The sequence below is a fragment of the Salvia hispanica genome, chromosome 2 (genome assembly GCF_023119035.1).
Source record: "Salvia hispanica cultivar TCC Black 2014 chromosome 2, UniMelb_Shisp_WGS_1.0, whole genome shotgun sequence".
Taxonomy (NCBI): Eukaryota; Viridiplantae; Streptophyta; class Magnoliopsida; order Lamiales; family Lamiaceae; genus Salvia; species Salvia hispanica.
In genome coordinates, this window is record NC_062966.1 from 17037352 (window position 1) to 17060478 (window position 23127).

A 23127-nucleotide genomic window follows, 5' to 3' on the forward strand; every position below is an offset into this window, starting at 1 on the left:
GGTTGGTTTAATTATTTGATATACTTATTAGAATATTAAATTGTCAAGTTTCAGTGTTTCAATATTTTTTCAATTGTCCCTATATAAATTGATGATATTAAAAATGATAATATTTGAATAAGAAAAGAAATTACTCCGTATTTATTCACATACGAATTCCCGAAAGTACCCTTTCGTCTCCTACTCATCCCCGTCTCCTTTTCTCTCTCAATCACGGCTGTGATCGAGTATTTTAATCCGTGTCCACCACCACAAACCCCCCCCCCCCTCCTTCACGCAGCAGTTACAGATCCACAGGTGCGCTTTATATTGTTACTTCCTCATTTTTATATGTTTGATTGGATTTTTTGAAGGAAATTTGGTGATATATTTGCGATTTTGTATCTGAAGTCAGATTATTTGTCAAATGGATTAATTTGTGTCGTAATTGAGGTTTTGGCACACCTAGGATAAATCTACCAATTGCTAGAGGGTTTTTGTTATCTCGCATATTGTTATTGGATATTTGCCGGTTTTTTTAATTGGGTTGAGGCATTATTCTTTCTCTTCCACCAGTTGGATCTGGATTTGGTGACAAATATCTATGAAACGATGGTTTGGTTGTAAAATCCAACTACATAAAGTATTGATAGAATCTAATTAGCGTTGTATGTAAGTCTTCTCTTTTAGTTGTGTTTTTGAATATTCTTTGTTGAAGTGTGTCTGAATTTCCTTGCAGCGTTTGTCTGTGTCTTTATCTTTGGTTTGATCAGTTTTGAGTGGTGAATGATTGGATGCTCTCATATATTTTTGGGCAGGAATTGTGATGGTGGATGTGTTATTTTGTGGAGGTGATGTGTTTTTTTTTTTGGTTTGTTAAGACATTACATGTTATGGTAGTAAGATTTATCTGAATTTCTTGGTTGTTGTATGATTGGAATTCATGTTGAGTTATTCCTTATTATCAGGAGATATATACTGAGTTGCATATCATTGTTGCAGGAGGAGTGTTGCTAATCTGAAAGAAATACTCCTTGTTTTACAATCAGTTTGTCTATCTTTAATCTAGTGAGCCTTAAATGAGTGGTAGGGCATGTGAGAAATTGAGAGGAATGGCGTGGACCAGACACAAAAGTTCTTACCAGTGTACTCCTCTTTTACTGCCGGATGTTTCTGTCTGGGAATGTAGTGTGCCTAGATTGAGGAGTTCATTCAGACCTGAGGCTGTGTAGTAGATTTGGTGCAATTTTATCTTTTGAGTTTTTATTTAAGTTTGTTTAAGTACTTAGTAACTAGTTACACGAAATATATAGCTAATGAGACAATGTATAGATCTATAGAGATGTTTGCTTGGGAAAATTGAAAGGGAATCGTAGGAGAGTGTAGTTGTAACAGAATAGCATAATGGAATGTGGTAAAGCAGCGTCTGGTGTTAAGAAAGGCAAGAAGAAACAGGTGAAGGATGATCTAGACCGCATGAAACAAGCTGAAAAGAAAAAAAGGCGCTTGGAAAAAGCTCTGGCTACATCTGCAGCCATTCGCTCCGAGTTGGAAAAGAAGAAGCTGAAGAAGAAAGAAGAACAGGACAGGCTGGATGAAGAAAGCGCTGCTATAGCTGAGGCTGTGGCACTGCAAGTCCTACTTGGTGAAGACTCTGATGATTCAAGTAAGGGGTTGCTGAAGAAGCACGAAGAGCTGCCATTCTGGCATCATACCAATGATCTCAGCATCTTTATGGGGGCAGAAGGAATTCCGTTTGTTCATTGTCAAGATTTATCCAGTTATTCAAACGAGAATGTTGCTAGCACTTATGACGCTCATCAGTGTGGGCACATGTGGAGTCTCGGGAGAAATTCTCATTTCTTGGATTCATCTGATCTCGGGAGCAGCTTCTATCCTCGATATTGGGGAGAAGAATATCTGGCTGCGCAGGCTGTTACTTCTCTTAGCATAGCTGATGAGGATGAGGTAGGCTGTCTTGCTTTCAACCGTATGTAAGTATTTCGAAAGGGTAAATTTTAAAAATATGAGTTACTTTCATTATATAAATCAGGGTGAGTTCACCTGCCTGTATTCTCCATAACTTGATGTTGAATCTTATTTTGATTCTGATCGTTGAGCCTTTTATTACTCCATTATGTTTTGGTAAAGATTGCTTAGCTTGCTCAGGATCAATCAAACTTTCATTGGTATTGGTCATTGCAGAAGAAAAATCATATATGTATGTATCAATTTTGTTGAATTGTTCGGTCTGATAAAAATATTTTATGCTCTTATATCCAGTATCAATTATATAAACTGGTCACATAAGAATATGGGGAAAAAAAAAACTGATTAGATATATGATAGTATTATTCAATCCCTTACCCCAATCTGGGCCAGAAAAACTGGAGTTAAGTTAAATTAAAAGATGTGAAGAGAGAGTGTAAAAGAACAGTTAATGGAGTATTAAAAATTGTTGTACATGTTCGTGCAAGGAATTTTCATCTAACCAAAATCCCTAATTTAATTTCTTTTCTATATTTTTTAATCATAGATGCATGGTTGGCCGTTAATAATGATAGCATTTTGATATATGAATACTAGTGGGGTGGAGAGTGGAGAAGTAGGTGTAATTGACCAAGCAAAAATGCTAAATTATTTGAATCTGGTTTGTTTATTATTTAAATGAATATCATGTAATTTAATTTAGTGCTTTAAGATAACAATACACGGTATTTAATTTAAAAATAAAAATCAAAGTGATTTCTATGACCAAGATGGCATATTTGTATATCTGTGTAAAAAGTGATAGTAACTATTAGCAATTGGATTACGTAGTGAAACATCTCAAAATAGAAATTGAGACAATAATGAAATACTCCCTCCCTCACCTAAAAATCAGAACTTGCTTCTTTTTAGTCCGTCCTCTGAAAATAGAAGCTTTCTATTTAAAAAAAAATCTTTTTTTTATAATGAAGTGGGACCATTTTTTACTAACATACTTTTCTTACTATCTCTTTCTTACTCTATAAATTTTTGTTAAAACTCGTACCATTTCAAAAGTTTTTATTTTTAAGGAATGGAGGGAGTATAAATTATGTATCAAATGGCAAAATTAATACTGTTCCATTCCTTTAAAATGATTTAAGTTTTGAATGATAAAAATTTTAGATAAAGGGACATCTAGATTCTAGATTGTCGTATGAATACCGTGATTTTTATTTTTAAAAATGTATAAAAGGCATCCATAATGGGATGGACTAAGCGACGTCCTAAGTCCGGCCCTATGCACCTCCACATCAGCATTTTATCCTCCGTCCATTCCACCTGCAATAGGGCGGGCAGCCCGCCCCAAGCATTTTAATTCTATTTTATATTTTTATAATTTATGCAAATATATCAAACAAAATAAATAAATAAAAACAACACAATTAAATCAAATCCTACATTTACTTTATTAAAAAAAAAGTTACAAAATAAGAAATTAAAAAAAAGTTACAAACTAAGAAATTAAAAAAAAAAAGTGCACTACATATAAAAAAAACCTCGACTAGTCTAGAGTAGTCCCAACCTACGGCTGAGGCCATCGATCATCCGCTAGATGCCTTCGATTTGAGCCGGGTTGGTCACCTGTATCAGGGCGTTGTGCGCGTCCAACAACGTCCTGTAGTCGGAGGAGGCCACCAAATCCGTGTAGGCATGTGACGCCGCCGAAGTCTCGCTCGGGGTCGCGCTCGGGGTCAGGCTTGGGGCCTGGTCAGGCGGCGCCGTGGCGGATGAGGTCGCCTTGCCCTAGGCCTTGGCAGCCTTGATGCCAGGCGGACGCCGGGACATCGGTGTGCCGGAACTCTCATCCTCGAACACCGGATTGTTGAGGTCCATTGGAAATGCGCCGTTTTTGCTGCTTGTATAATCAATGAAGGTGCGCTTCGACGCCCTCTTCTTCACCGTCGTCGATTGGGGAAGCACACCACCAACGAACTTTTGCTTCTCCTTCAAGAGCGCCCAGGACTGGTAGTGCTTGAAGTCGCCGAACAATGACATGTACGATTTCACCGCTTTGTCGCACACATTCGACAGACTCTCGTCGCTGCCCTGCTCCCTCTCGCACTTATCGTACTCCCCCGCGAACAGATTGACCTGCTTCTATATTTGATCACAGTGCTTGCGGAGCTGCTCCCTGTGGCTCTTGTAGGCGGTCGGCGGCTTGGACTCGTTGTATTTTTCGGCGATGCGCTCCCAATACGCAGTAACCTTCTGGTTGTTGGCGAACACCGGATCCTCTGAAACATCAATCCAACATCTCGTCAAGACGATGGATTCTTCCGGGGCGTAGTTCGTCCTTCCCGGGGCGAACTCTTCACACACCGCCGTTGACGGCAACTTCTGGGCTCGTGCCTTGGTCCACTTCTTCTTGGTGGCGGAGCCCGACGCGGCGGCGTCAGCGGCGGATCGACCGCGAGGTGCGGCGGCGGCGGGTGTGCGGTTGGGAGAAGGCTCCATGTCTGACAGCCCGTACAAGTCCGTGCTGAACTCGGGATCGTACTGAGCGTTGGTGTCGAATGGTCGGTATTCGTCGGGTTCTGACCCAGCCATCGTGCACCACCGAACATCGGACTATTCGGACTTGGGTAATTTCCGGGATTCATTTTGGTTTGAAGTGTAGAAAATGTAGTGTGAATTTGAGTGTGAAAGGAGTGAAAAATGAAGTGAAAAGTGAGGTATATATAGGTTTTGAAAATTAAATAAAATTAAATTAAAAACTAAAAACGCGTCGCATCGTCTGCGATGCCGTCTGTCGCTTCGTCCACGGACGATGGGTTAACCATCGTCCGCGATGCCACTGTGGCGGATGATGCGACGGACGATGCGCCCCACTGTGGATGCTCTAACAAGTTTTCTTACAAGTGGCTGAATAATTTAAGCGAAACTCGAATTAAGTGGAATTCTAATAAGGTTGTAGCTGTATTTTGTTGGTAGAGAAACTTTCCTTTAACGGAAATATCACTAATAAAATGCAAATTGAACACTAAGTAGTACTAATAGCGAAGACCTGAGCATGGAAGGTGTATTTTGACCGAAATTAAATTTGAAATATGCAAATTGAATAGTAGTAAGTAATAACGAAGGCACTTAACAGTCCGATATAATGTTGAAACTTGAAACACAGGAAATTCTCAATTGAATGTACAGCAGATCGAATAGCAAAGCAGGTGTGACAGTGTCAGTTGAAGGTGAGGCCGGCTTGCTTGACCACCACTTCATCCCGTTTTTCCATTTCTGAACTCGCAGATGGCTTTGCACCGGTTGAGATAAGGTTCTTGAACCACGTACCTTGGAATCTAGGATTTCCTCTACCGGAGTTTCCAGGAGACTCGGGACCAACAACCGAATTGCTCGATGCAACTCCAGCCAAAAAACGGTAGGCTACTTTGCTGGCACTTACAATCTCGGATTTTGCTTGCCTAAACTGCAACAGCAGCAATGCACATCAAAGGGTATTAGCTATTAGTAGTAAAGACCCAAGGCAAAACCCATATCTACAGCTAAGGCACACAAGCACATGAAGTTGCCTTATGTTTGATTGAACAATGAGAGCAAAGGAGCAGACCAGCTTGTGGCAAAACAAGGTTCAGATGGAAAAATCTAAATTAAATATTAATTTTGACAAAATTCAAATCTTACTCGATAGGCCGTGTTTCCAGCTATTTCAACAGCAGCGTCTCCAGCGTGAGCAAGCCTGTTAACCCATCCTGTTAAAGAGCCAGTGAATGAAGAACAACATCATCACATGGTGGTCAGAGGTGGTAACCAAAATAAAAAACAGATCACAGCAACGAGTTGGGTGTCTTTGGCAGCCCATAATCAGCATCCAGAGGATGTGTGGAATCTCTTTTCATTTGAGAAGGTAGTAAACTACAAGTATGTCCCAATAAAACTGAGTATTGCCCATGCAAGCATTGAGAAACCAAAAGAACAGATACACACTAACATGACGTTAAAATTAATTAGCCAAGCCTCAAGTCAAATGCAGTTAATCAAACAGACACAATTTCACTTTATCTTCAATGATTTGTTGCAGTAGGGAACATATTAAAAGTACAATTGTCAAATATTCAAAATGATCCAAAACTGAACAAAATTCTAAGACAAATCATTTTACATTCTTCACTAGCTTTAGCACTTCAAAGGAAATTATTTTCTAAGACAACACAACACCAATTTGCTTCAGATGGTAGAACAGTAAAATGTGGGACAAATAAACATATTCTTAAACGCAACCCAACCAAAGGCAAACCTTCCGTTACTTGCCAGTAGTCTAGTGATACATCAGGAGAGCAGAAAGCAATTATTATGAACATGTGAGAGCATACTTCAATGTGAATCCGAAAAAATAAACAGAATGGCCAGAGCAACCATACAAAATTTCCAAGGGAAAGAGAACAAGTGCAAATGCCATGAACTTACCAGGAAGCTTTTGCACGCCAAGTCTTTCACAAAACTCATCGCAGAAGTGATTGCAGTTCTTTGATAGCAAATCATATGACTGTCCAGGCCACTCTCTACTGAGTTCTCTAAGGATCTGATTGACCTTGTAGATAGAGAAGGATGTTTTTCCAAGTTTTATAGTTTCGCGGTATGTATACATTGGATTCGTTGTTGCAGGACAGCTAAACACGCCAGTACCATGTTCACAGAACCCAAAGGACCATTCATCTTCTCCATAAACCTGTTGAGCAACCCAAATATTAACAAAGGGAACTACAACTGGGTTAAATCTATTATGTAAGAGCTATAAACCCATGGCCACGTGATACACATAGCACATGAGTGCTCAACAAGGTAAAAAACAAGTAGGTAAACCAATAAAAAACAATGAGATGATATATATAACAATATAAGTATAAAATGAAATACCATGACCAAAGGCACTTGAGCTTTTATAGCATACAATATTTTATGGGTGAATAGCTGGTTCCATTGACAAGCATTGTTTCACATCAGAATACTAACGATGAGATATACTAGTATCGGTTAAATAGATGTCTAAATTACTTCTAATCCTAAGAGTTGAGTGAATGGGAAATAGAGGGTGCCACGAAAAGAAAGTAAGGTGGTCTGGTGAAAGAGAATGTCAAAACATAATAAACTTCACCATCTTTAGGAAACAAAACCGAGAGTAGGCTTAAAACACGAGTCCTCAATTCCTCATAAGAGTACTTTGATTAAAATCCTAACAAATAAAAGTATTGCTGGGGCGTTCAAAAGAAAAGGAGCCACATTGAGATAAATTACCATCATGAATAGGTAAATTATGATACAATACAACAACCTGAAGTTCAATCGTACTGCCTAATATTATGTCCCTAACATACAATTTTGTTAAATTTGGTCAGCGCATGCTCAATGTAGAGAAATTCAATTCTGAAAAAACAAAACTCTGGTGATATTCTATATTAAATTTTTTTTCCAGCCGTTGACGCCGCCCAAAACAAACCAAAGAAGAGGCGCACCACTACCGACACAGTAAAACAAATGATTGCTTCAAATCAACTTCACAGAGTAAAACCCTAGATCTACTCCACGAACTAACCGGTGAAAAAACCATATGAAAAGGAACTGAAAGTGACGCATTCAGAAATTTAAAAAAAAAGAAAAAAAAAAGAGGTAAAAATAAAATGCAAATAACAATGTAGGATTAGGCAAACGGAGACGGAGATTGATGAACCTGAACGGCGCTGTGGAAGATACCGCCTAGACCAATTCCGTCTTTGAAGATCTTGTTGATCTGCAAAATAGTGTTGTTTGTTTTGTCGTTGGCACTGTTGGTCACGTCGTACACATGGAGGATCACCTCTGTCATCCTCAATTCAATTCAAATCCCCCAACAACGCCTTACTCTTTCAGCGTCTCTCTCTCGCTATACCTGTATATGCAATGTGAACGGAAATTCAATGAATCACGCCTTAATTTGAAAGAATAAGCAGAGGAGGTGGAAGAACACAATGATTGTGAGCAACGGAGATTGGGGTTTTGGTTGGATGTGCGAGAAATTCAACAGGGAGGGAAGAGGGGTGATATTTGTACCGCCCGAGAGCCGGGGGTTTTTGTTTTCCCTTTCCCTTTCTTTTCGATTCTTACTTTTTCAAATCAACAATCTGAATATATATACACATGTTTTCACAATATTCAAATCCTTCTTCGCTTCTATTGGACAAACAAGTATTCCACAGTATTTCGATTTTTATTTTAATAATTTCTTTACCAAATTTATTGAATTCATGAAGAGACTCAAGTTGGAATTTAAATTCAAACAAATAGATAACTATTCAAGTCCACTTTAAGATAAGATTAAATTACACTTATTTAAACATATTTTTATCGATGTAGTGTAATGTGCCAAACGACATTATCCCACTACAATAGTCGACATATTATTCCAACAATTCTCAAATTAATGGACTATACTTTATTTGGGTGGAACTGATAATGAACAAACCAATTTGCTCCATATAATCATTAGCTAGTGGAGAAGGTATAATTATCAAATTATGTAACAATGTTTAGTAGGTATTGTGATATAGATTGTAATTAGAGTAGAGCAATATATTCCATGGCATAATATTCTTCTTCTATATAATGATAGAATTTGTGCGATAAAAAAAATGCATTTATAGTTTGTTTATGAACTTTTATATACTAATCTTATCGTACTGGATTTATTTGTACAGAAATATTGACATTGATTATATCATACTCACAATCTATTTACATGTAAGAAAAAATATTGATGGTACAAAAGTTGGTAACTTATTGTTCATATAATTAGTGCACTGAGAGTTTGGCATGGCGTGCTGGCACGCCGTCGCCACTATCACATACATAATAAAATGATGTGATTTTAATATGGATTAGTATAATTATGCTTAGAATTAGGCAGTTTCTTTTTATAAATTACTAGGAGTACTACTAAAAATTAATAGCGCTATAGAAGGGCGTGAAAAATGCATGTGACTTCGGAAGATTAATGCCTGTTTTGTTTATATCAACAAACAACACGGGATTTGTGTTTTTATATATTAAAAAGAGATCAAAAGCTCTCTGTTTATCCAAATCTGTAGGTTTCTTGTTTTTGTTTTGATTCCAGAGTCGATTCTTCGTCAGCATTTACAAATTACAGAATACGTCGTTTCTTTTATTTTTAAAGCTATTTTGGCTTTTGCTACTTCCTAATGCCCTTCTAAATGGCTTATTATTAGAAAAACGGTCATTCTACTTTGACCCAATTCACAAACATTATGAATCATTGTAATTATTGTATTTTGGTCGGATTTTGTAAATACTATTGCACCATATAAAATGATGTTATAAATTCAAAAATTGGATACATCATTTTTAAAATTCCATTTTCTCATATCAATATTGATCACGAATTCACGATATATTTTATCATAACTAAATATTATTAATAAATTAAGAAAATCTGGGCTTCGCCATATTTTTCTTTTGGAAATGCATTATTAATTCCAATGCACACGGAATTTCATCAAAAAATATGATAGCATACACGATTCTGAAATAGAGTATTGGGCTTCACATTTTGAGGTAACAAAAAAATGGTTGGGCCCTCAGCCCAATAAGAATACGACCCTTCTTCCCAATTTATTTTATAAATAAATATCGAAGCCTGAATTTAAATCAGCAATAATACAGCAGCATCCTCAGCAATTCAGGTTAATCAAATTTTCCGGCTTAATTTAATCGCACTGCAGAATCGCCGAATAACGGGTAAATATTCACCTTTATAAGACGATCTCCTTTGATTTCATGTGTTTTGGCCTCCACTTGCGCTAGTTTTTTGATTCTAGGGTTTTGAATATATGCTGGTGGTCGTGGAGTATCCCTATTTTCTGCTGTTCAGTAACCCTATGTGAAAACAGCAATTTCGAAGCAGACCGCAAATTTCAATGTTATTTTCCCATCTTTCGTAATCACTGAGAGATATAGTATTTCGTTTTATATACGATCAGAAACTAGAAGGCTCTTCGTAGGTAGGCTCTTTTTTGGAAATGTATGCTAAATAGTATGCCCTGAGAAAAAATGTAAGTTTGTTGCTCGGGCTGGGTGTTTAATACTCCTACTATACTGGAAAAGGCAGCTCTGACGTATTGATACCTACCAATTCTTATGCTGTTTATTGTTTTTTCAGTTTAATTGGTGTAGTGCTATTAGTTTTCATTTGGTATCTGCTAGTTTCTGATATAATTATAACTACTAGATGGATTTTGATCCTTTCGCAAATTTAAACAAGTGCTTTAACTACATCTGAGTTTTGGCAGATTTAGCAAGTGCTCTATGTAAATTCTAATGCATGATTGTATACATTGAAATTCTGTCCATCCAAATTGCAGTTGGATGTTTGCTTCACAAATTGTATCTGCATCATGAGGAGTTTGTATTTCATGACTGAGAAATTTTACCCTCATTACAAGGATTTTTCCTATCTTAGCCTTTGAATGAGATATGAATCAAGCAAAATCACTTAATGATAGAAACTCTGATGGGTGTTGGGATATCCCAAAGTTCCAATCTACTTTTAGTAAACAACGGATTAGCCTATACGACTTTTATCTAACTAGGTTAATCATCACAAGTCACCTCCAACCCTGTCCAACTCACCTTCCAGCGCTACCACCTCATTATTGACTTTACTCCAGTCACTAGTCCTGTCTTTTGGGTTTATAGTGGATTAGTGGGTTATTGATGAGTATTGATATGTAAAGTCGTCTCTAATAGTAAATTTGTTTAATGCTTGCAGGTTGAATCATATTTTCACCAGCCTTCGATAACATGGTATTGCTTTGTCTTACCACGCATATCTATTCTTGCCTGTACCTGGTCTTATCTTATGTTGATCTTGCTTCTATTTTAGAGTTATATGCCAAATGTGATTATCCATATTCTTATGTATATGAATGTTTTAATGTTCTTCTATACGTGCTCATTAGTGCTTTTCTGTATCATTTGTCGTTCTGTATGGTTTGAGAGGATACATACATGGAATTTTGTACATGCGATAGGGTGCATTTTCTATTTATCAGTGCATTGAATCAGTTTTTTACGACAAGTGCAGGACCATTTCAACTTTAATGATGAAAAGGCAGAGAGCAGATTGTATGTTGGTAACCTTGATCTCAGGATAACAGAGTACGTGAATGCATTATTGCCAAGTTCTTTTATGATGTCTAATTTCTGCCTGATGGAGTATATGATGTAGTTGAATCTCTGCAGGGCAGCTCTAATCAAGATGTTTTCTCCATTTGGAAAAATTGTATCCGAAGACTACCTATGGCATACTCGTGGCCCTAAGCGCGGAGAGCCACGTGGTTATGCTTTCATCCAGTTCAGCTCTACAGAGGTAAGTTTCTGTTTTGTGGTTTATTCCTTCACATAGCAATAACTGATTCCTGCTTTTAAAGTGAGCATGCAGGAAGCTATTCGGGCCAAGGAGAAGATGCATGGAAGAATGGCTTGTGGACGCCCATTAGTTGTTCGTCTTGCCAGTGAGAAATACCCCATAGATGGTGCAGTTAATCATTCCAAGACCAGTGAAGGGAGCAGGTCCCTTGTCTCTGGCGGTAGTGGCGGACAAACTAGCCGGAGTGCTAAGATAGCCGCGATCAAGAACAAACTGAAAGCGATTGATGAAGAAGGCCATAGCACCTCAAAAAAGCAGAAGCAAAGCGATGAGCATTGCATCAGTCTCGAGAAGCCTCATCAAAGATGAAGCCTTTTTGTTACTATCGTTTTCGGGAGCAAGACGCAGCGGTTTCTGTATTGTCTCTACTGTAATTTTGTTGCGACTTGCAATGAAGACACCGACTTCATTATCTGATACTACTATTACTATACAAGCATTTATTTCAAGTATTGCGTGAGATAAATGGTCAACAATTCCTTGGAGTAATAAACAAAATTTGTCTGTTGTCTGAGAAAAAAGCGATCAATTCACAAGTCTCCGATTTGAAGCTCAGCTTTTGTGTAAAGAGGCAACAATTGTCTGAAGCAGCAACAAACATATCCCGAGCAATCAAGTCCAATATACATTTAACTTCAAAATCATGACAGCCTACTCACACACAGGGAGGGGGGAGAAGAAAAACACAAAAAGGGAAAAAAGAGGGCCTTATGCGTACCAAAAAGACATAACCGAGAACTACCTTGGCCACGATTCCTATCATGATAGCCTCCAGTTGTTTAAATCAAACTATCAACACTATGACTGCATAACTTTATTCTGTTTAACACAAGCGGGTGCTTTGAAGGACTGGCACTTCCACATTGATGATGTCCTCTCCACCGGAGGCATCAAACTGTTACTTGAAGGCCCCATTGAGAACAAGGGCTGATTGTCTACACCACTTCTGACAGCATTACCCTGAGGTTTCAGCTCCTCTTTTGGACTAGTTTGATCCTTGAAGCTACAAATGCTCAGGGGCAATTTCTTCTGCTTAATTCTTCCCCTCTTTCTACTAATGCTATCCAAGACTTCACCGTCATCCAACTTCAGCCGTTCAATTTTACTGAGGCGTGATCCATCTCCATTGTCCAACTTTAGCTGATCGCAGCTGTCATGCTTGGAAGTGTTCAAATCTACCATAATCATGCCTATCTTCCTTACAGGACTTTCAGTGTCTAATTCTACTACACCATTACCAATGCTTCTTGCTGCGGACTGTCTATCTCTATCCCCTTCGCCAACTGGAGCTTCATTAGTAATGCTAGTTCTCCCAGAAGAAGCAGAACTTTTCAGTTTTTTATGCTTATGACTCTTCGATTCAGAACCTGGTGAGTTCTTCAAAATTCTTGGAGAGCTGTTGATGACCCGATGCAAATTGCGAGCCAATTCTTCATCTGTTCCTGGACTGCTTTCATTTTTATTGTACAATGCTTCAACAGTGACATGCTTCTTCATCTTGTTCTTTTTCAGAAGTTTTTCTTTGTTACCTGTCTCATCGGAAAGAATGGCAACCAGATCCAAGGCACTTTTGGCAGCAGCCACTGCCTTTGCTGCTTTTGCAGCCTTCTCTTCAGCATTGGCTCTTGCAACCTCTGCAGCCTTCGCAGCTTTATTAGCAGCGATTCTAGAGATTTCAACAATCTCCTCATTTGAGAGACTTGGATCACGCAAATGGGACCTCAATGCATTATTGGAACGGACATCATGTTCGCTCCCACCACTACTAGGAGTTGATGCTGTGGCTGTGGGGGAATTAACATCAGAATTCTGCCTCTTCAATCCAGCTAGAAGCCGCTTTCGAGGTGGCAGATGTGCATCCGCATCCAAGTGATTAACATTGCATGTGTTAGTTTCCATATTCTTATGCATTCACATGAATAAATTCGTCGGAGACCGTCACAATTCAAGCAAGAAGGAACGTTTTAACCTTAAGCGTACAGTTCCCAGCTACAAGCACCCTGTCTTCATATAATCCAAGATTGTCAAAACCCACATCAGACTTGACTCCACTAGAAACCAAACATAAAATTAACCGTCAAACAAATCTAACACCATAATTACAATTGAAGAAAATAAATCACCCTATAAAGATTAGGCAGAGGAGGATTGAGGAAAAATCAAACCGACTCAACTGATGACTTCCCAATTAGAGCTATAAATCAGCACCCACCCAAAAGTCGTGTAAATCAGATTGAGCTGAATTCTCAATCAAACACTCTTGCTACTTTAGTTAGAAGCATAAACCGTGATCAAAGTCGGAAGATTATCTTAGAGCAGCTGAAACTAGGTATTTTTTTTAGAGGATACGCATGTTTGGTAGAATAACTGAGTACACGAAGAAACCCTAATATTCTTCTGAAACAACAGATCTGCATAATATAATTAGCGCCAAGTCATAAATATGTCCTGTGACGATGGTGAAGATGGTGGCGATGATGATGACGGTAGCAAAGACAATCAATAAACTAACTGTATTAAATTATCAAAAATTTAAACAGCACGAATCGATTCCTTTTACCTGCATATGAAATAAATCAAAAATCTCCCGACAAGAATTTCAACTCCAGATTATTATCCATTCTCATCTGATGCTTTAACTCTCGCAAAAATCTCGCTACGAAATCCTCGCTAAAAAAATCAGTTTGATCCTTGGATTCATTCAAACCTCCTCAACTCCACTTGGCATCGACCTCAGCCAAAAATCACGACGCATGTACAAACCGCAGGAATGCAACGCCTGGCGTGATTGGATCAATGAAGAGAGAATTACCGGACAAGGATCACGGAACTGAGAAAATCCATGCGATGATTTGTACGATGAGAAATTTCGGATTTGATGAATTTCAATATATATTCTCTTGTTTGTGTGAAGGATTTGTTAAGAATTTCTCGAGTTTATTTGTGAGAAAAATAGGATGGGGCTTTGCAGGAGTGATTTCACCACGTATTTGTGATGGACTGTCGGACGAATTTACCCTCATTCATTTGTGAAAAGACAGAGTTACCCCTGCCTTGCCCAAACATCGACATCGTCATATTTATCGCTACTATTTCTGCAGCACCAATAAATAGGTATGAATATTACTTACTACAATTCAATTTGTTAGACTTTATTATGCGAAATAATGTGGACCATGTTAAATGCGACATATCCTTTATGTACTAATTGACCTAATTCCACTTTGAAAACCAAATATCTTAGCTTAGGGCATGTTTAACATTATCTCCCTAAAAATTAAATATTATTGTTAATTAATTACATTAAATTTGATATATTTTCAACCACGTTTTATGAGTGTAACAACAACATTTGGACATGGAAAAGAACTCGAAATTAATAATAATCGGTTTTACCGCAAGCCTAATTAGGTGGAGTTTTCATTTAATTTCTCAATTCTCATCATTAATTATTATCTATAGTTCACCTAACATATGAGTTGAAAATGCAAAAGGTATTAAATCAAATCCTTGAATTCAGCTGAAACATACTTCACCAAATATGATGTTAATGCTTGTTTTGTGCCTCTTGCCCTCGAGTTACATTTTAACCATCTCATTAATTATGTTTCTTTTAAACTTAATTAGTCCATGACTGGGATGCTATCATGAGATTAGGAGATTAAGGTTCAAATTTTATTCTACTTACCAATCAAAATCTGCAAGAAGAATCAAATATCTTAATTTAATCACAAACAAACACTAATCAATTAACAAACTTGATACCAATTTGACTTATAAAACGGTCTTACATGATTTTGTGGAAAATGAGATGACATTTGTATACAACGGCATCCATCGCTCACACAATGACACAAAAAAATTAATCTAGCTGTATATATGAGATTCAAAATTGACGAATCGACTAAGATGGGAATGAGGGAGATTCTTGAGAACAGTATCTAGAGAAACTATAGATGAACAGAAGCTTAATAAAAGTATTCCCTATACAGGGTGTGTAAATGTAAAGAATGATGGAACATTCCACAAAAGTATCATTACTGGGAACAAGTAAGCGCTTTCGAATAATAGACAAAAACGAATGATTTTGACCTTGAGCTTAGTAAGATTTTGCAAAAATAGCAACTTCGTCTGCCGGATTGCCCGTCATCAAGCATTTCTTTGCCCCCTCCGGCTGTTCAAAAGGAAAACATCGAATGGTTGCCCCCGTTTCTTCTTTCACCTTCAGCTCCTCATTGTCACTGTATAAATTAATAGTGTGTAACTTGCCTTTAGCGCCATCGACCATACAAACGAAAAGAAATCTTTATATATGAGAATCGGATAAGTACCTGGCTGACCAAGGGCCTCTTGCCCATTTGCCTTGAGCAATTGCCTCTTTAAGCTCACTGTAGGAGCTCACATCAACAATGTTGCTACAAAAAACATTGTCAGAATTTTTCTAGCACCAGAAACTAAGCCATAAAATAAGTAGTATTACAGAAGATGGGAATTCAATATCCTCAAATACATGGACCAAATTTCAATTTTTCCCAAAGAAGCTAATTGATATCTCTCAAAATTGAACAATCAAGGGGAAAGAAAGAATCTGCTGTTGCGCCATCAGGAACCAACTACACATTTTACTTTTAGCATGTGGAACCAACTACACATTGTCCAGGCAGAGTAGAACTATAAACATTTTTTTTTATTATAGTTGATGAGATTTAAGACATTGACGTGTTAAAGGTTAAAGTGGAGAGAGTATAGTAAGAGATATGAAGAGAGAGTAAAGTATGAGAGAGGATAAAGTTTTTGCCAAAAAAGGAAATGACTCAACTACCTTGGGACAACCGAAAAAGGAATATGACTCAACTACCTTGTGGAGGAGGGAGTATAAAAGTAAGAGAGAAATGCAAACTCAAGCACGCACATGCAACACATATAATTTTATGTCATATCTACCAGCTTTATGGCAGACCATACCTATCACGGAATGATTTTGCGCTTTCAAGAAGAGATGACTGAACCTCATCCAACTTGCCTTTCACATAAGCCACCAAAGTTGGCGAGTCCATTGATATACTGCCATATAAAGTTTTGTCAAGAATACCAATATGGTCTAATCCCATATAAATTCAAACCCTAAAAATGTGCAAAATTTTAACAATCGAACAGGTAATACTTGCACTTCTATTCAAACGTTAAATGCTACCTTAAACAGCCAGAAAAATTCCTAGGGAAATTAGCCAAATTATGAGTATTTGATGACAGCCATGATATAAACTGGTGACAAGTATTTACCTTAATTTCCCAGAAGTTAAATTTCCAACCAGGTGTTCTCTGCTCTGCATCATCACATTTAACCCTGATTCCTGCAGCTTGAAGAGTTTCCTTCACAGATGAGGCAGCATCCAGAACTCCAGCCTTATCATCTGCCTTCTTCCATATTGGAACCACTATGACCTGACAAAGTCCACTAGTTAAAAAATATAATTTACTCTAACTATAAGCATGTTAAAAGATACAAGGTCATCGGCCTCATAAATCTTACAGTAACCCAGAATCTCTTAAGAATTTAGTTAATTCAAACTAACCTTAATACAAAAGATAGTACACCTGTTACATTACCTGGATGCGAGGAAAGAATCACTTGAGCCAATGTAGTATAGTGATTGGTTTTCTTTAATCGAGCAATTCCTAGTTGTTAGTTTTTTGAACATACTGTTTCATAATTAACTCCAGCACCCAAAGCGTAAAGAGGAAAATGAATTAGCGAATAAATTTAAACAACGAGAATCGTCACAGAAGCTAGCAATGTGCTATTGAAAGTACCTGTATTGGGGCTAGGTTTGGGGGAAGCATCAATCCTGCGTCATCGCCATGTGTCATGATAATACCACCAATAAACCTGGTGCTAATTGCCCATGATGTTTGCCACACATGCTGTCTTTCTCTATTTTCATCCATGAACTGAGAAGGCACTCATTCTATCAGACAGTAAAATTATCAACATATTGCATGTGCAGGGAAGAAAATGCATTCAATTTTGATGATCAGCTGTATTAGCTGCAGTCCTCATGCACGCATCGATTTTATCAAAACTTTTTATGATTTGAAAAGAAGCAATATAAAACATGCTGGAATATTAAAAGTAAGTACTACCATAAAACATGTGAAACATTCATGTTCATCGAGAAGTACTATTGGCAAGACCCCATCACTGACAGATGTGTGCCTTTCGACCAAAATAATGAAAACATTAAAAGGCATTGAGAGGAGCTCCGCGGAAAGGGTTTTATAAGCACCTAACAACCTGTGTTCCAAATGCGCGTGAAAAATTCTGCCCAAGGTTGTGGCTAGTTCCAGCTTGCAAAGCTTTTCGATCACCCATCATTGCTTCAATGGTATAAGTCTTTGAAGCACCGGCAAAGGTCTCCACCTTTGATTTACGGCCCACAACAACAGGTATTGCAGCTTGTTCATAAGCATATTTTGTGTACACATCAATCATCTGTAATGCCTGCAGTTCCACAGCATAAATTTCATTAGCTAAAAAATAAGACCATCTATCCAATTATATTTAACAAAGAGGAAATTAACCTCCTTTTCTGCCTCCTCTGGACTGGCATGAGCTGTGTGACCTTCCTGCCAGAGAAATTCCAGAGTTCTCACAAATGGTTTGGTGCGCATTTCTCATCTTGTCACATTTGCCCACTGAAACAAACCAAGCAGTTAAATAAGAGTACAGTATGCTCCTCCAACCTCTAAAGGAGACAAGTGCAGAATTACCTGATTGATCATTAATGGAAGATCGCGGTAACTATGAACCCACTGAGTGAACATGTGGTTGACAATTGTTTCACTTGTGGGTCGAACCTGCCAGAACCTCAAGAAGTACAAAAATCAATACAAACACAGGTGATACCCTTAAAATAAATCAGCAGTCATATGGATCAGTTTTCAGTAAAATAATAGCTGAGGAACATGATGGTTCCTTAGAAAGAACTTTAATAAGAATATAAATATGTGATAGCCGCTAATATCTACCACAAGCTTTTCTTCAAGCTCCTTTCCTCCTCCAACTGTCACAAGAGCTAATTCTGGACTAAAACCTTCAACATGGCTAGCTTCTTTCTCAATGAATGAGTATGGGATAAACTGCAAATCTGCAATCATAATGACCTGCAAGTTAAGTCGGATTTTCATGCCAGGGAAAAACATGCATCAAATTCCTAATTCGAAATGTCTAGTGACAGTGGCCTAGCAATGGACGTGGCAGAATTTACAATTTCTCAATGCATTCAAGCACAAATTAAAAAGCGTTCCCCAGTCATTGGGACAACTCACAAGTTTATCAATACAGGAAAGAAATTGATTTCATTCCAACACACCACCACTGTAGCCGTCATAACCGAGAAGTTGAAATAGAACAAATCATATGAATATTGACTACTCCGATGCGATTGATGGAAGAAATTCACCTGGGGGAAATACATATTACTATGGCCGGTCTCCTTAAACTTCACATTCAAATAATCCTGCATCAATTAAGATACAAATTAGCATAAAACTTTGAAACCTAACTGAAGCAACGTAATAAACCTGAATTGCTTCCCAAATGGCGTAGCCGTAGGGACGAATAACCATGGTGCCGCGAACAGGACCGTAGTCAGCTAACTCGGCGTTCGCAATTATGTCCAAGTACCAGGCATTGAAGTCCTGCGATCGAGGAGTGATAATTCGATCCTTATCTGGCTGGAGTCTGGGTTTCTGGGAGGTAGGTTCGAGCTCCTTCTCGACGGTGCTACTTTGTACAGAAAATTTTGCGGCTGAGACGGAGCGGAATGGGAGAGAAAGCTGGAGGTAGAAGTGATAGCGTGGAGCTGCCGCCGCTGCGGCGGAGGAGAGAGAAGTGAGGGAGGGGAGTCTGAGAGCCCCCATTCAATGTTGCAGACTGAAGAGAAAGAGAAAGAGAGAGAGAGAGATTAAGAGATGAGATTTATAAATCGCTAGCTCCTTATTTTGGTTCTGGTTATTGCATAAAGCATAGAATTGGAAGTTTTGGAACTGCAAATTGCATTATCTGGTTTTTAATAATAATAGTATTATTTAAAATTATAAAAAAGGATATTTGTCTTGATATTTTTAGTTTTCTCTCCTAAATTTTTACCTAACACATGAATTTTGGCTTTTTAAAAAAATAATTTTCTCCTAAATATCATTTTTTTTCTAATTAAAGTTGGCGTGTACGTGAAAGTGTCAATGTGACAAATTTAACCGATCATTAAAATACTACTCCCTCCGTCCCCTATTAGGAGTCACTCTTTGACCGGGCACGGGTTTTAAGAAATGTAAAGAAAAGTTGGTTGAAAAAGTTAGTGGAATGTGGAACCCATTTTTTATATTGGTTTTATAATAAAATGTGAGTGAATTGAGTTAGTGGAATGTGGGACCTACTTACTATTTATGGTAAAAATGAAGTGTGACTCTTAATTGGGGACGGACCGAAATGGAAAAATGTGACTCTTAATGGGGGACGGAGGGAGTAGTAAATTGTAAACACGCCATTTTTTTAATAAGGTAAAGTTGGCGGTGTTTTGCTATGTTGGTTTAAAGTTAGAAAAATAGGTAGTAGTAGCCAAGAAATCATAATAGATGGGGCAAAAATACGTACTACTAGAATAATTTTGAATTTTTGTTAAGTGAGTATTATTAGATATATAATTATAGGATTGGAAGAATGAGGTTAGAGGGGGCATTTGCTAGCAACTAGATTTTGTGTTGAATACAAATATAAACGTTTTCACTGCATTCTAATTTTGGTGCATTTGAGTTTTTGAGTGAACTTGATTGATATATGTATTTGTTTGTGTTAAAAATCCACAAAGGCACTTATCCAATTGAACAAATTTCTTGCAAAATAGCTGAAAAGGAGTAGTTGTTAATAACAACTACTACTATGTACAACAGTACTAACTACAACAAGAAGCAGCAAAGCAAAGGCATACAAAGGTAAGCCATTCAGCAGCAATCAATCTACAAGTAAGCTTTAGCATGTTAAACCAGAATATCAGAAGCCACTATACTTGAGCTTAGGCGTCTTGATCATCATCAGATCAGTCAAATAGTCATCCTCCCCGTACATCGTATATGGCGCCTTTGGTGACTGAGGAGATCGACAAGCAGGTGATAAGCAGCTAGGGAGCTCAAGCAGCTCTTCCATTGTAGGATGTTTCACATAACCCTCCAGCTGAAAATATTAGGAGTAGTAGATGTTTTCTTGTCAAAAAATCTGTTTTCTATGTTCCAAATCGATTGAGCAGATGATGAAATTCCAAAGAAAAAAGCTACCTTCTTTGATGACAATGGAAACGCCTTCCCAGCTGATGGCAGTACAGCAGTATCTGCAACCAAATTGCAGAAACTAATTCAAAACCAGAAACAATTATAGGATCAAGTTGATCAATCTTTCATTCTTCAATCCTAAATTTCTGTAAGTACCATTAGCCAGTCCTACTGTCTTCAAGAAGTAGTCCTTTTCAACAGTAATCGTCTGAGCTTTAATGCACTCCTGATGGTTGTGTAGAAAACCATCTTCCGCTTCTTCTGCAACAGCATTCAATTTCCTCCCCAAACTTGGGATCTGCTTTGGACGTGCCTTAACCGAGTTTGTGAGGTCACTGAGTGCTTTCCTACCAGCAACTCTACCTTTCTCAGCTGCCTTGGATGACTTACCTTTCACAGTTGAAGGATCTTTGTCAATAGAGATGACATTTATGGAGCTATCTTTCTTCTTGGAGGGAAACGAAGAAGGGTTTCTTGAGTTCGATATGTCGTTAAGTGCTCTCCTCCTTCCACCAAGACCTCCTCTCTTATCTGCTTTGGTTACATCAGTCTTTCCCCCAGGAGTAGTGCCTGAGCAAAATTCAGCGCATGAGCAAACATCTATCACAGATCGATTAAAATAAATCTTCTAAGAAATGATGCTGTTTATGAAAGAGTTACCATTGTAGAGAAAGTTTAGGTTCTGATCTTGGATCAGGCGATGAGCTGGGGTTGCCATGAGTGCTTGTTTTCAGTTAAGAGTGCGATCAAAGTCAGAATCTGATAAACAAAAAACAAAGAACTAGAATCATTTCACTATGTAATCAGCCAAAAAATAAAGGCCACGAGATTGAGCAGCAGCATGGCTATTATCTTGATTCTGAACAAATTTAAGAGAGAAATTTATTGCTCTGCAGTTGGATGGCATACCTATCTGTATATCAACACTTCACATTACGATCTGGAAACACTTAGCTGATCAAAAACCAAATAATCTACAGAGCGATGTGAACTGTTTCTATCTACATAAACCCTTGATTGGCTTGTGTTACAAACCTTCATTAATCCCTACAACTTTCTTGGCATGGACACCTCTTTCTACTACATATATTCTAACTTGCCATTATCAGGGTCAAAACTTTGTAATTCATCTACCTCCCTATGTAAAAACTGCCCAAAGACTATACATCTGCCATTGCATCTTAAATTCCAATTTCTCAATCCACCTTCATTTCATTTCATTATTTTATAATCAACCGAATGTGACTGCATAAAAAAGGGACATCGACGGTTACATAGATATAATTCCAAGGCACCTTCTGTGTACTCGATCAAAACAAAGCAATGCACATTCAAATATCAAGAGAAGAATTCCGATTCGTTAAAAGCTTTAGAAACAGCAATTTACATACGAATAGTAAACACGCCTATACAAGATTTGTGGCACAGTCAGATTAAATCATCCATAACATTCCATAATCACAGCGAAAACAGGGTCTAAGAAATATTACTCACGGTAACTTGATTTCTATTACTCTTGGATGGAATCAGGAAACAGATTTCTGTTGCGCTTGTTAAATTTTCTTTGATTTCTCAACGGCAAGAAAAAATCTGGGCTCTTTGATTTGGGGGCTCTATTAGTCCGGGTATAAAAAGGCGGTAGAGTTGCAACGGTCAAATTTCGAGCTTCTAAAGGAAATTCGCCCATGCTTATAGGTGTGATTTACAAAATTGCCACTCATAATTAAATCTGGGCTTTGTTCGGAAAGTCAAGTGGACCTAAAAAAAAGTCAAGTAGACCTAAGGCCTTTATATAGGTTTGGCCCAATTTTGTTATGATAGGAGGAGGCCCGATTGGGAGGCGATTTTTATTTTTCACTATCATCTAAAGTTTTGCAACGATAAAAAGCCATAAGATTTTTTAATTACGGTACTTCATCCCATAAGAGTATGCACTTTTAATTAGGCACGAGTTTTAATACATAATTTATAAAATAAGAGAAAAAAAAGTAATTAAAGTATTATTTGTGGAGAATAAGTTTCACCTCAATTGAAAGAAAAGGACTTCTAAATTTAAAAATGACATATTCTTGTTGCACGGACTAAAAGAAAAGGTTCTTGTGGAACGGAGGGAGTAGTATAAATTTAGAAACTTTTTACATTTTGGTCTGTGTCCTAAAAATATAAACTCTTTACATTTGGTTTGGTTCCTAAAAATAGAAACTTTTCATTTTATGAAACTTCTTTCTCTCTATAATATGAGACTAAATCCCATTAACACATATTGTCTTTATATATCTATCTTACTTAACTAGTTTTGTACTATTAAAATTCATATCTTTTTAAAAGTTTTTATTTTTATGAAACGGATGGAGTATAAT

At 37.6% G+C, this 23127-nt stretch overlaps 5 protein-coding genes and 1 pseudogene across 14 annotated transcripts; 2 read left to right on the plus strand and 4 right to left on the minus strand.

Annotated features, from left to right (window-relative positions):
* Positions 1–253: 253 nt before the first annotated feature.
* LOC125208439 lies at positions 254–2114 on the plus strand. Of its 2 annotated transcripts, XM_048108052.1 has the most exons (3): positions 269–297; positions 798–830; positions 982–2114. In XM_048108052.1, the coding sequence occupies exon 3, from the start codon at positions 1384–1386 to the stop codon at positions 1975–1977; it is 594 nt and encodes a 197-aa protein (XP_047964009.1). In that variant the 5' UTR covers positions 269–297; positions 798–830; positions 982–1383; the 3' UTR covers positions 1978–2114. The 2 variants fall into 2 exon arrangements, with proteins under 2 accessions (XP_047964008.1, XP_047964009.1); XM_048108051.1 differs by lacking the exon at positions 798–830 and having other exon boundaries at positions 254–297.
* Positions 2115–5015: 2901 nt separating this feature from the next.
* Positions 5016–8107, minus strand: LOC125203544 (deubiquitinase DESI2-like). Its single transcript, XM_048101917.1, has 4 exons — positions 7691–8107; positions 6430–6691; positions 5647–5714; positions 5016–5431 (listed from the first exon to the last, which is right to left on the minus strand). The coding sequence occupies exons 1-4, from the start codon at positions 7823–7825 to the stop codon at positions 5186–5188; spliced, it is 711 nt and encodes a 236-aa protein (XP_047957874.1). The 5' UTR covers positions 7826–8107; the 3' UTR covers positions 5016–5185.
* A 1559-nt stretch (positions 8108–9666) lies between these two features.
* Positions 9667–11857, plus strand: LOC125203545 (probable RNA-binding protein 18). Of its 4 annotated transcripts, none has more exons than XM_048101922.1 (5): positions 9667–9750; positions 10781–10815; positions 11096–11169; positions 11240–11380; positions 11453–11857. In XM_048101922.1, exons 4-5 carry the CDS (start codon positions 11270–11272, stop codon positions 11747–11749), a joined length of 408 nt encoding a protein of 135 aa, XP_047957879.1. In that variant the 5' UTR covers positions 9667–9750; positions 10781–10815; positions 11096–11169; positions 11240–11269; the 3' UTR covers positions 11750–11857. The 4 variants fall into 4 exon arrangements, with proteins under 4 accessions (XP_047957879.1, XP_047957875.1, XP_047957876.1 ...); XM_048101918.1 differs by having other exon boundaries at positions 11254–11380; XM_048101919.1 differs by lacking the exon at positions 9667–9750 and adding an exon at positions 9771–9931 and having other exon boundaries at positions 11254–11380.
* A 185-nt stretch (positions 11858–12042) lies between these two features.
* Positions 12043–14404, minus strand: LOC125203542. 4 transcript variants are annotated; one of them, XM_048101916.1, is made up of 2 exons: positions 14001–14404; positions 12043–13440 (listed from the first exon to the last, which is right to left on the minus strand). In XM_048101916.1, exon 2 carries the CDS (start codon positions 13349–13351, stop codon positions 12239–12241), a length of 1113 nt encoding a protein of 370 aa, XP_047957873.1. In that variant the 5' UTR covers positions 13352–13440; positions 14001–14404; the 3' UTR covers positions 12043–12238. The 4 variants fall into 4 exon arrangements, with proteins under 4 accessions (XP_047957873.1, XP_047957870.1, XP_047957871.1 ...); XM_048101913.1 differs by having other exon boundaries at positions 12043–13444; XM_048101914.1 differs by having other exon boundaries at positions 12043–13491.
* Positions 14405–15289: 885 nt separating this feature from the next.
* LOC125204178 lies at positions 15290–19401 on the minus strand (annotated as a pseudogene).
* A 913-nt stretch (positions 19402–20314) lies between these two features.
* On the minus strand, positions 20315–22359 carry LOC125207839 (protein PATRONUS 2-like). Of its 3 annotated transcripts, none has more exons than XM_048107336.1 (5): positions 22262–22359; positions 21428–21526; positions 20924–21337; positions 20774–20826; positions 20315–20672 (listed from the first exon to the last, which is right to left on the minus strand). In XM_048107336.1, the coding sequence occupies exons 2-5, from the start codon at positions 21483–21485 to the stop codon at positions 20493–20495; spliced, it is 705 nt and encodes a 234-aa protein (XP_047963293.1). In that variant the 5' UTR covers positions 21486–21526; positions 22262–22359; the 3' UTR covers positions 20315–20492. The 3 variants fall into 3 exon arrangements, with proteins under 3 accessions (XP_047963293.1, XP_047963294.1, XP_047963295.1); XM_048107337.1 differs by having other exon boundaries at positions 22258–22358; XM_048107338.1 differs by lacking the exon at positions 22262–22359 and adding an exon at positions 21677–22241.
* Between the last annotated feature and the right edge of the window lie 768 nt (positions 22360–23127).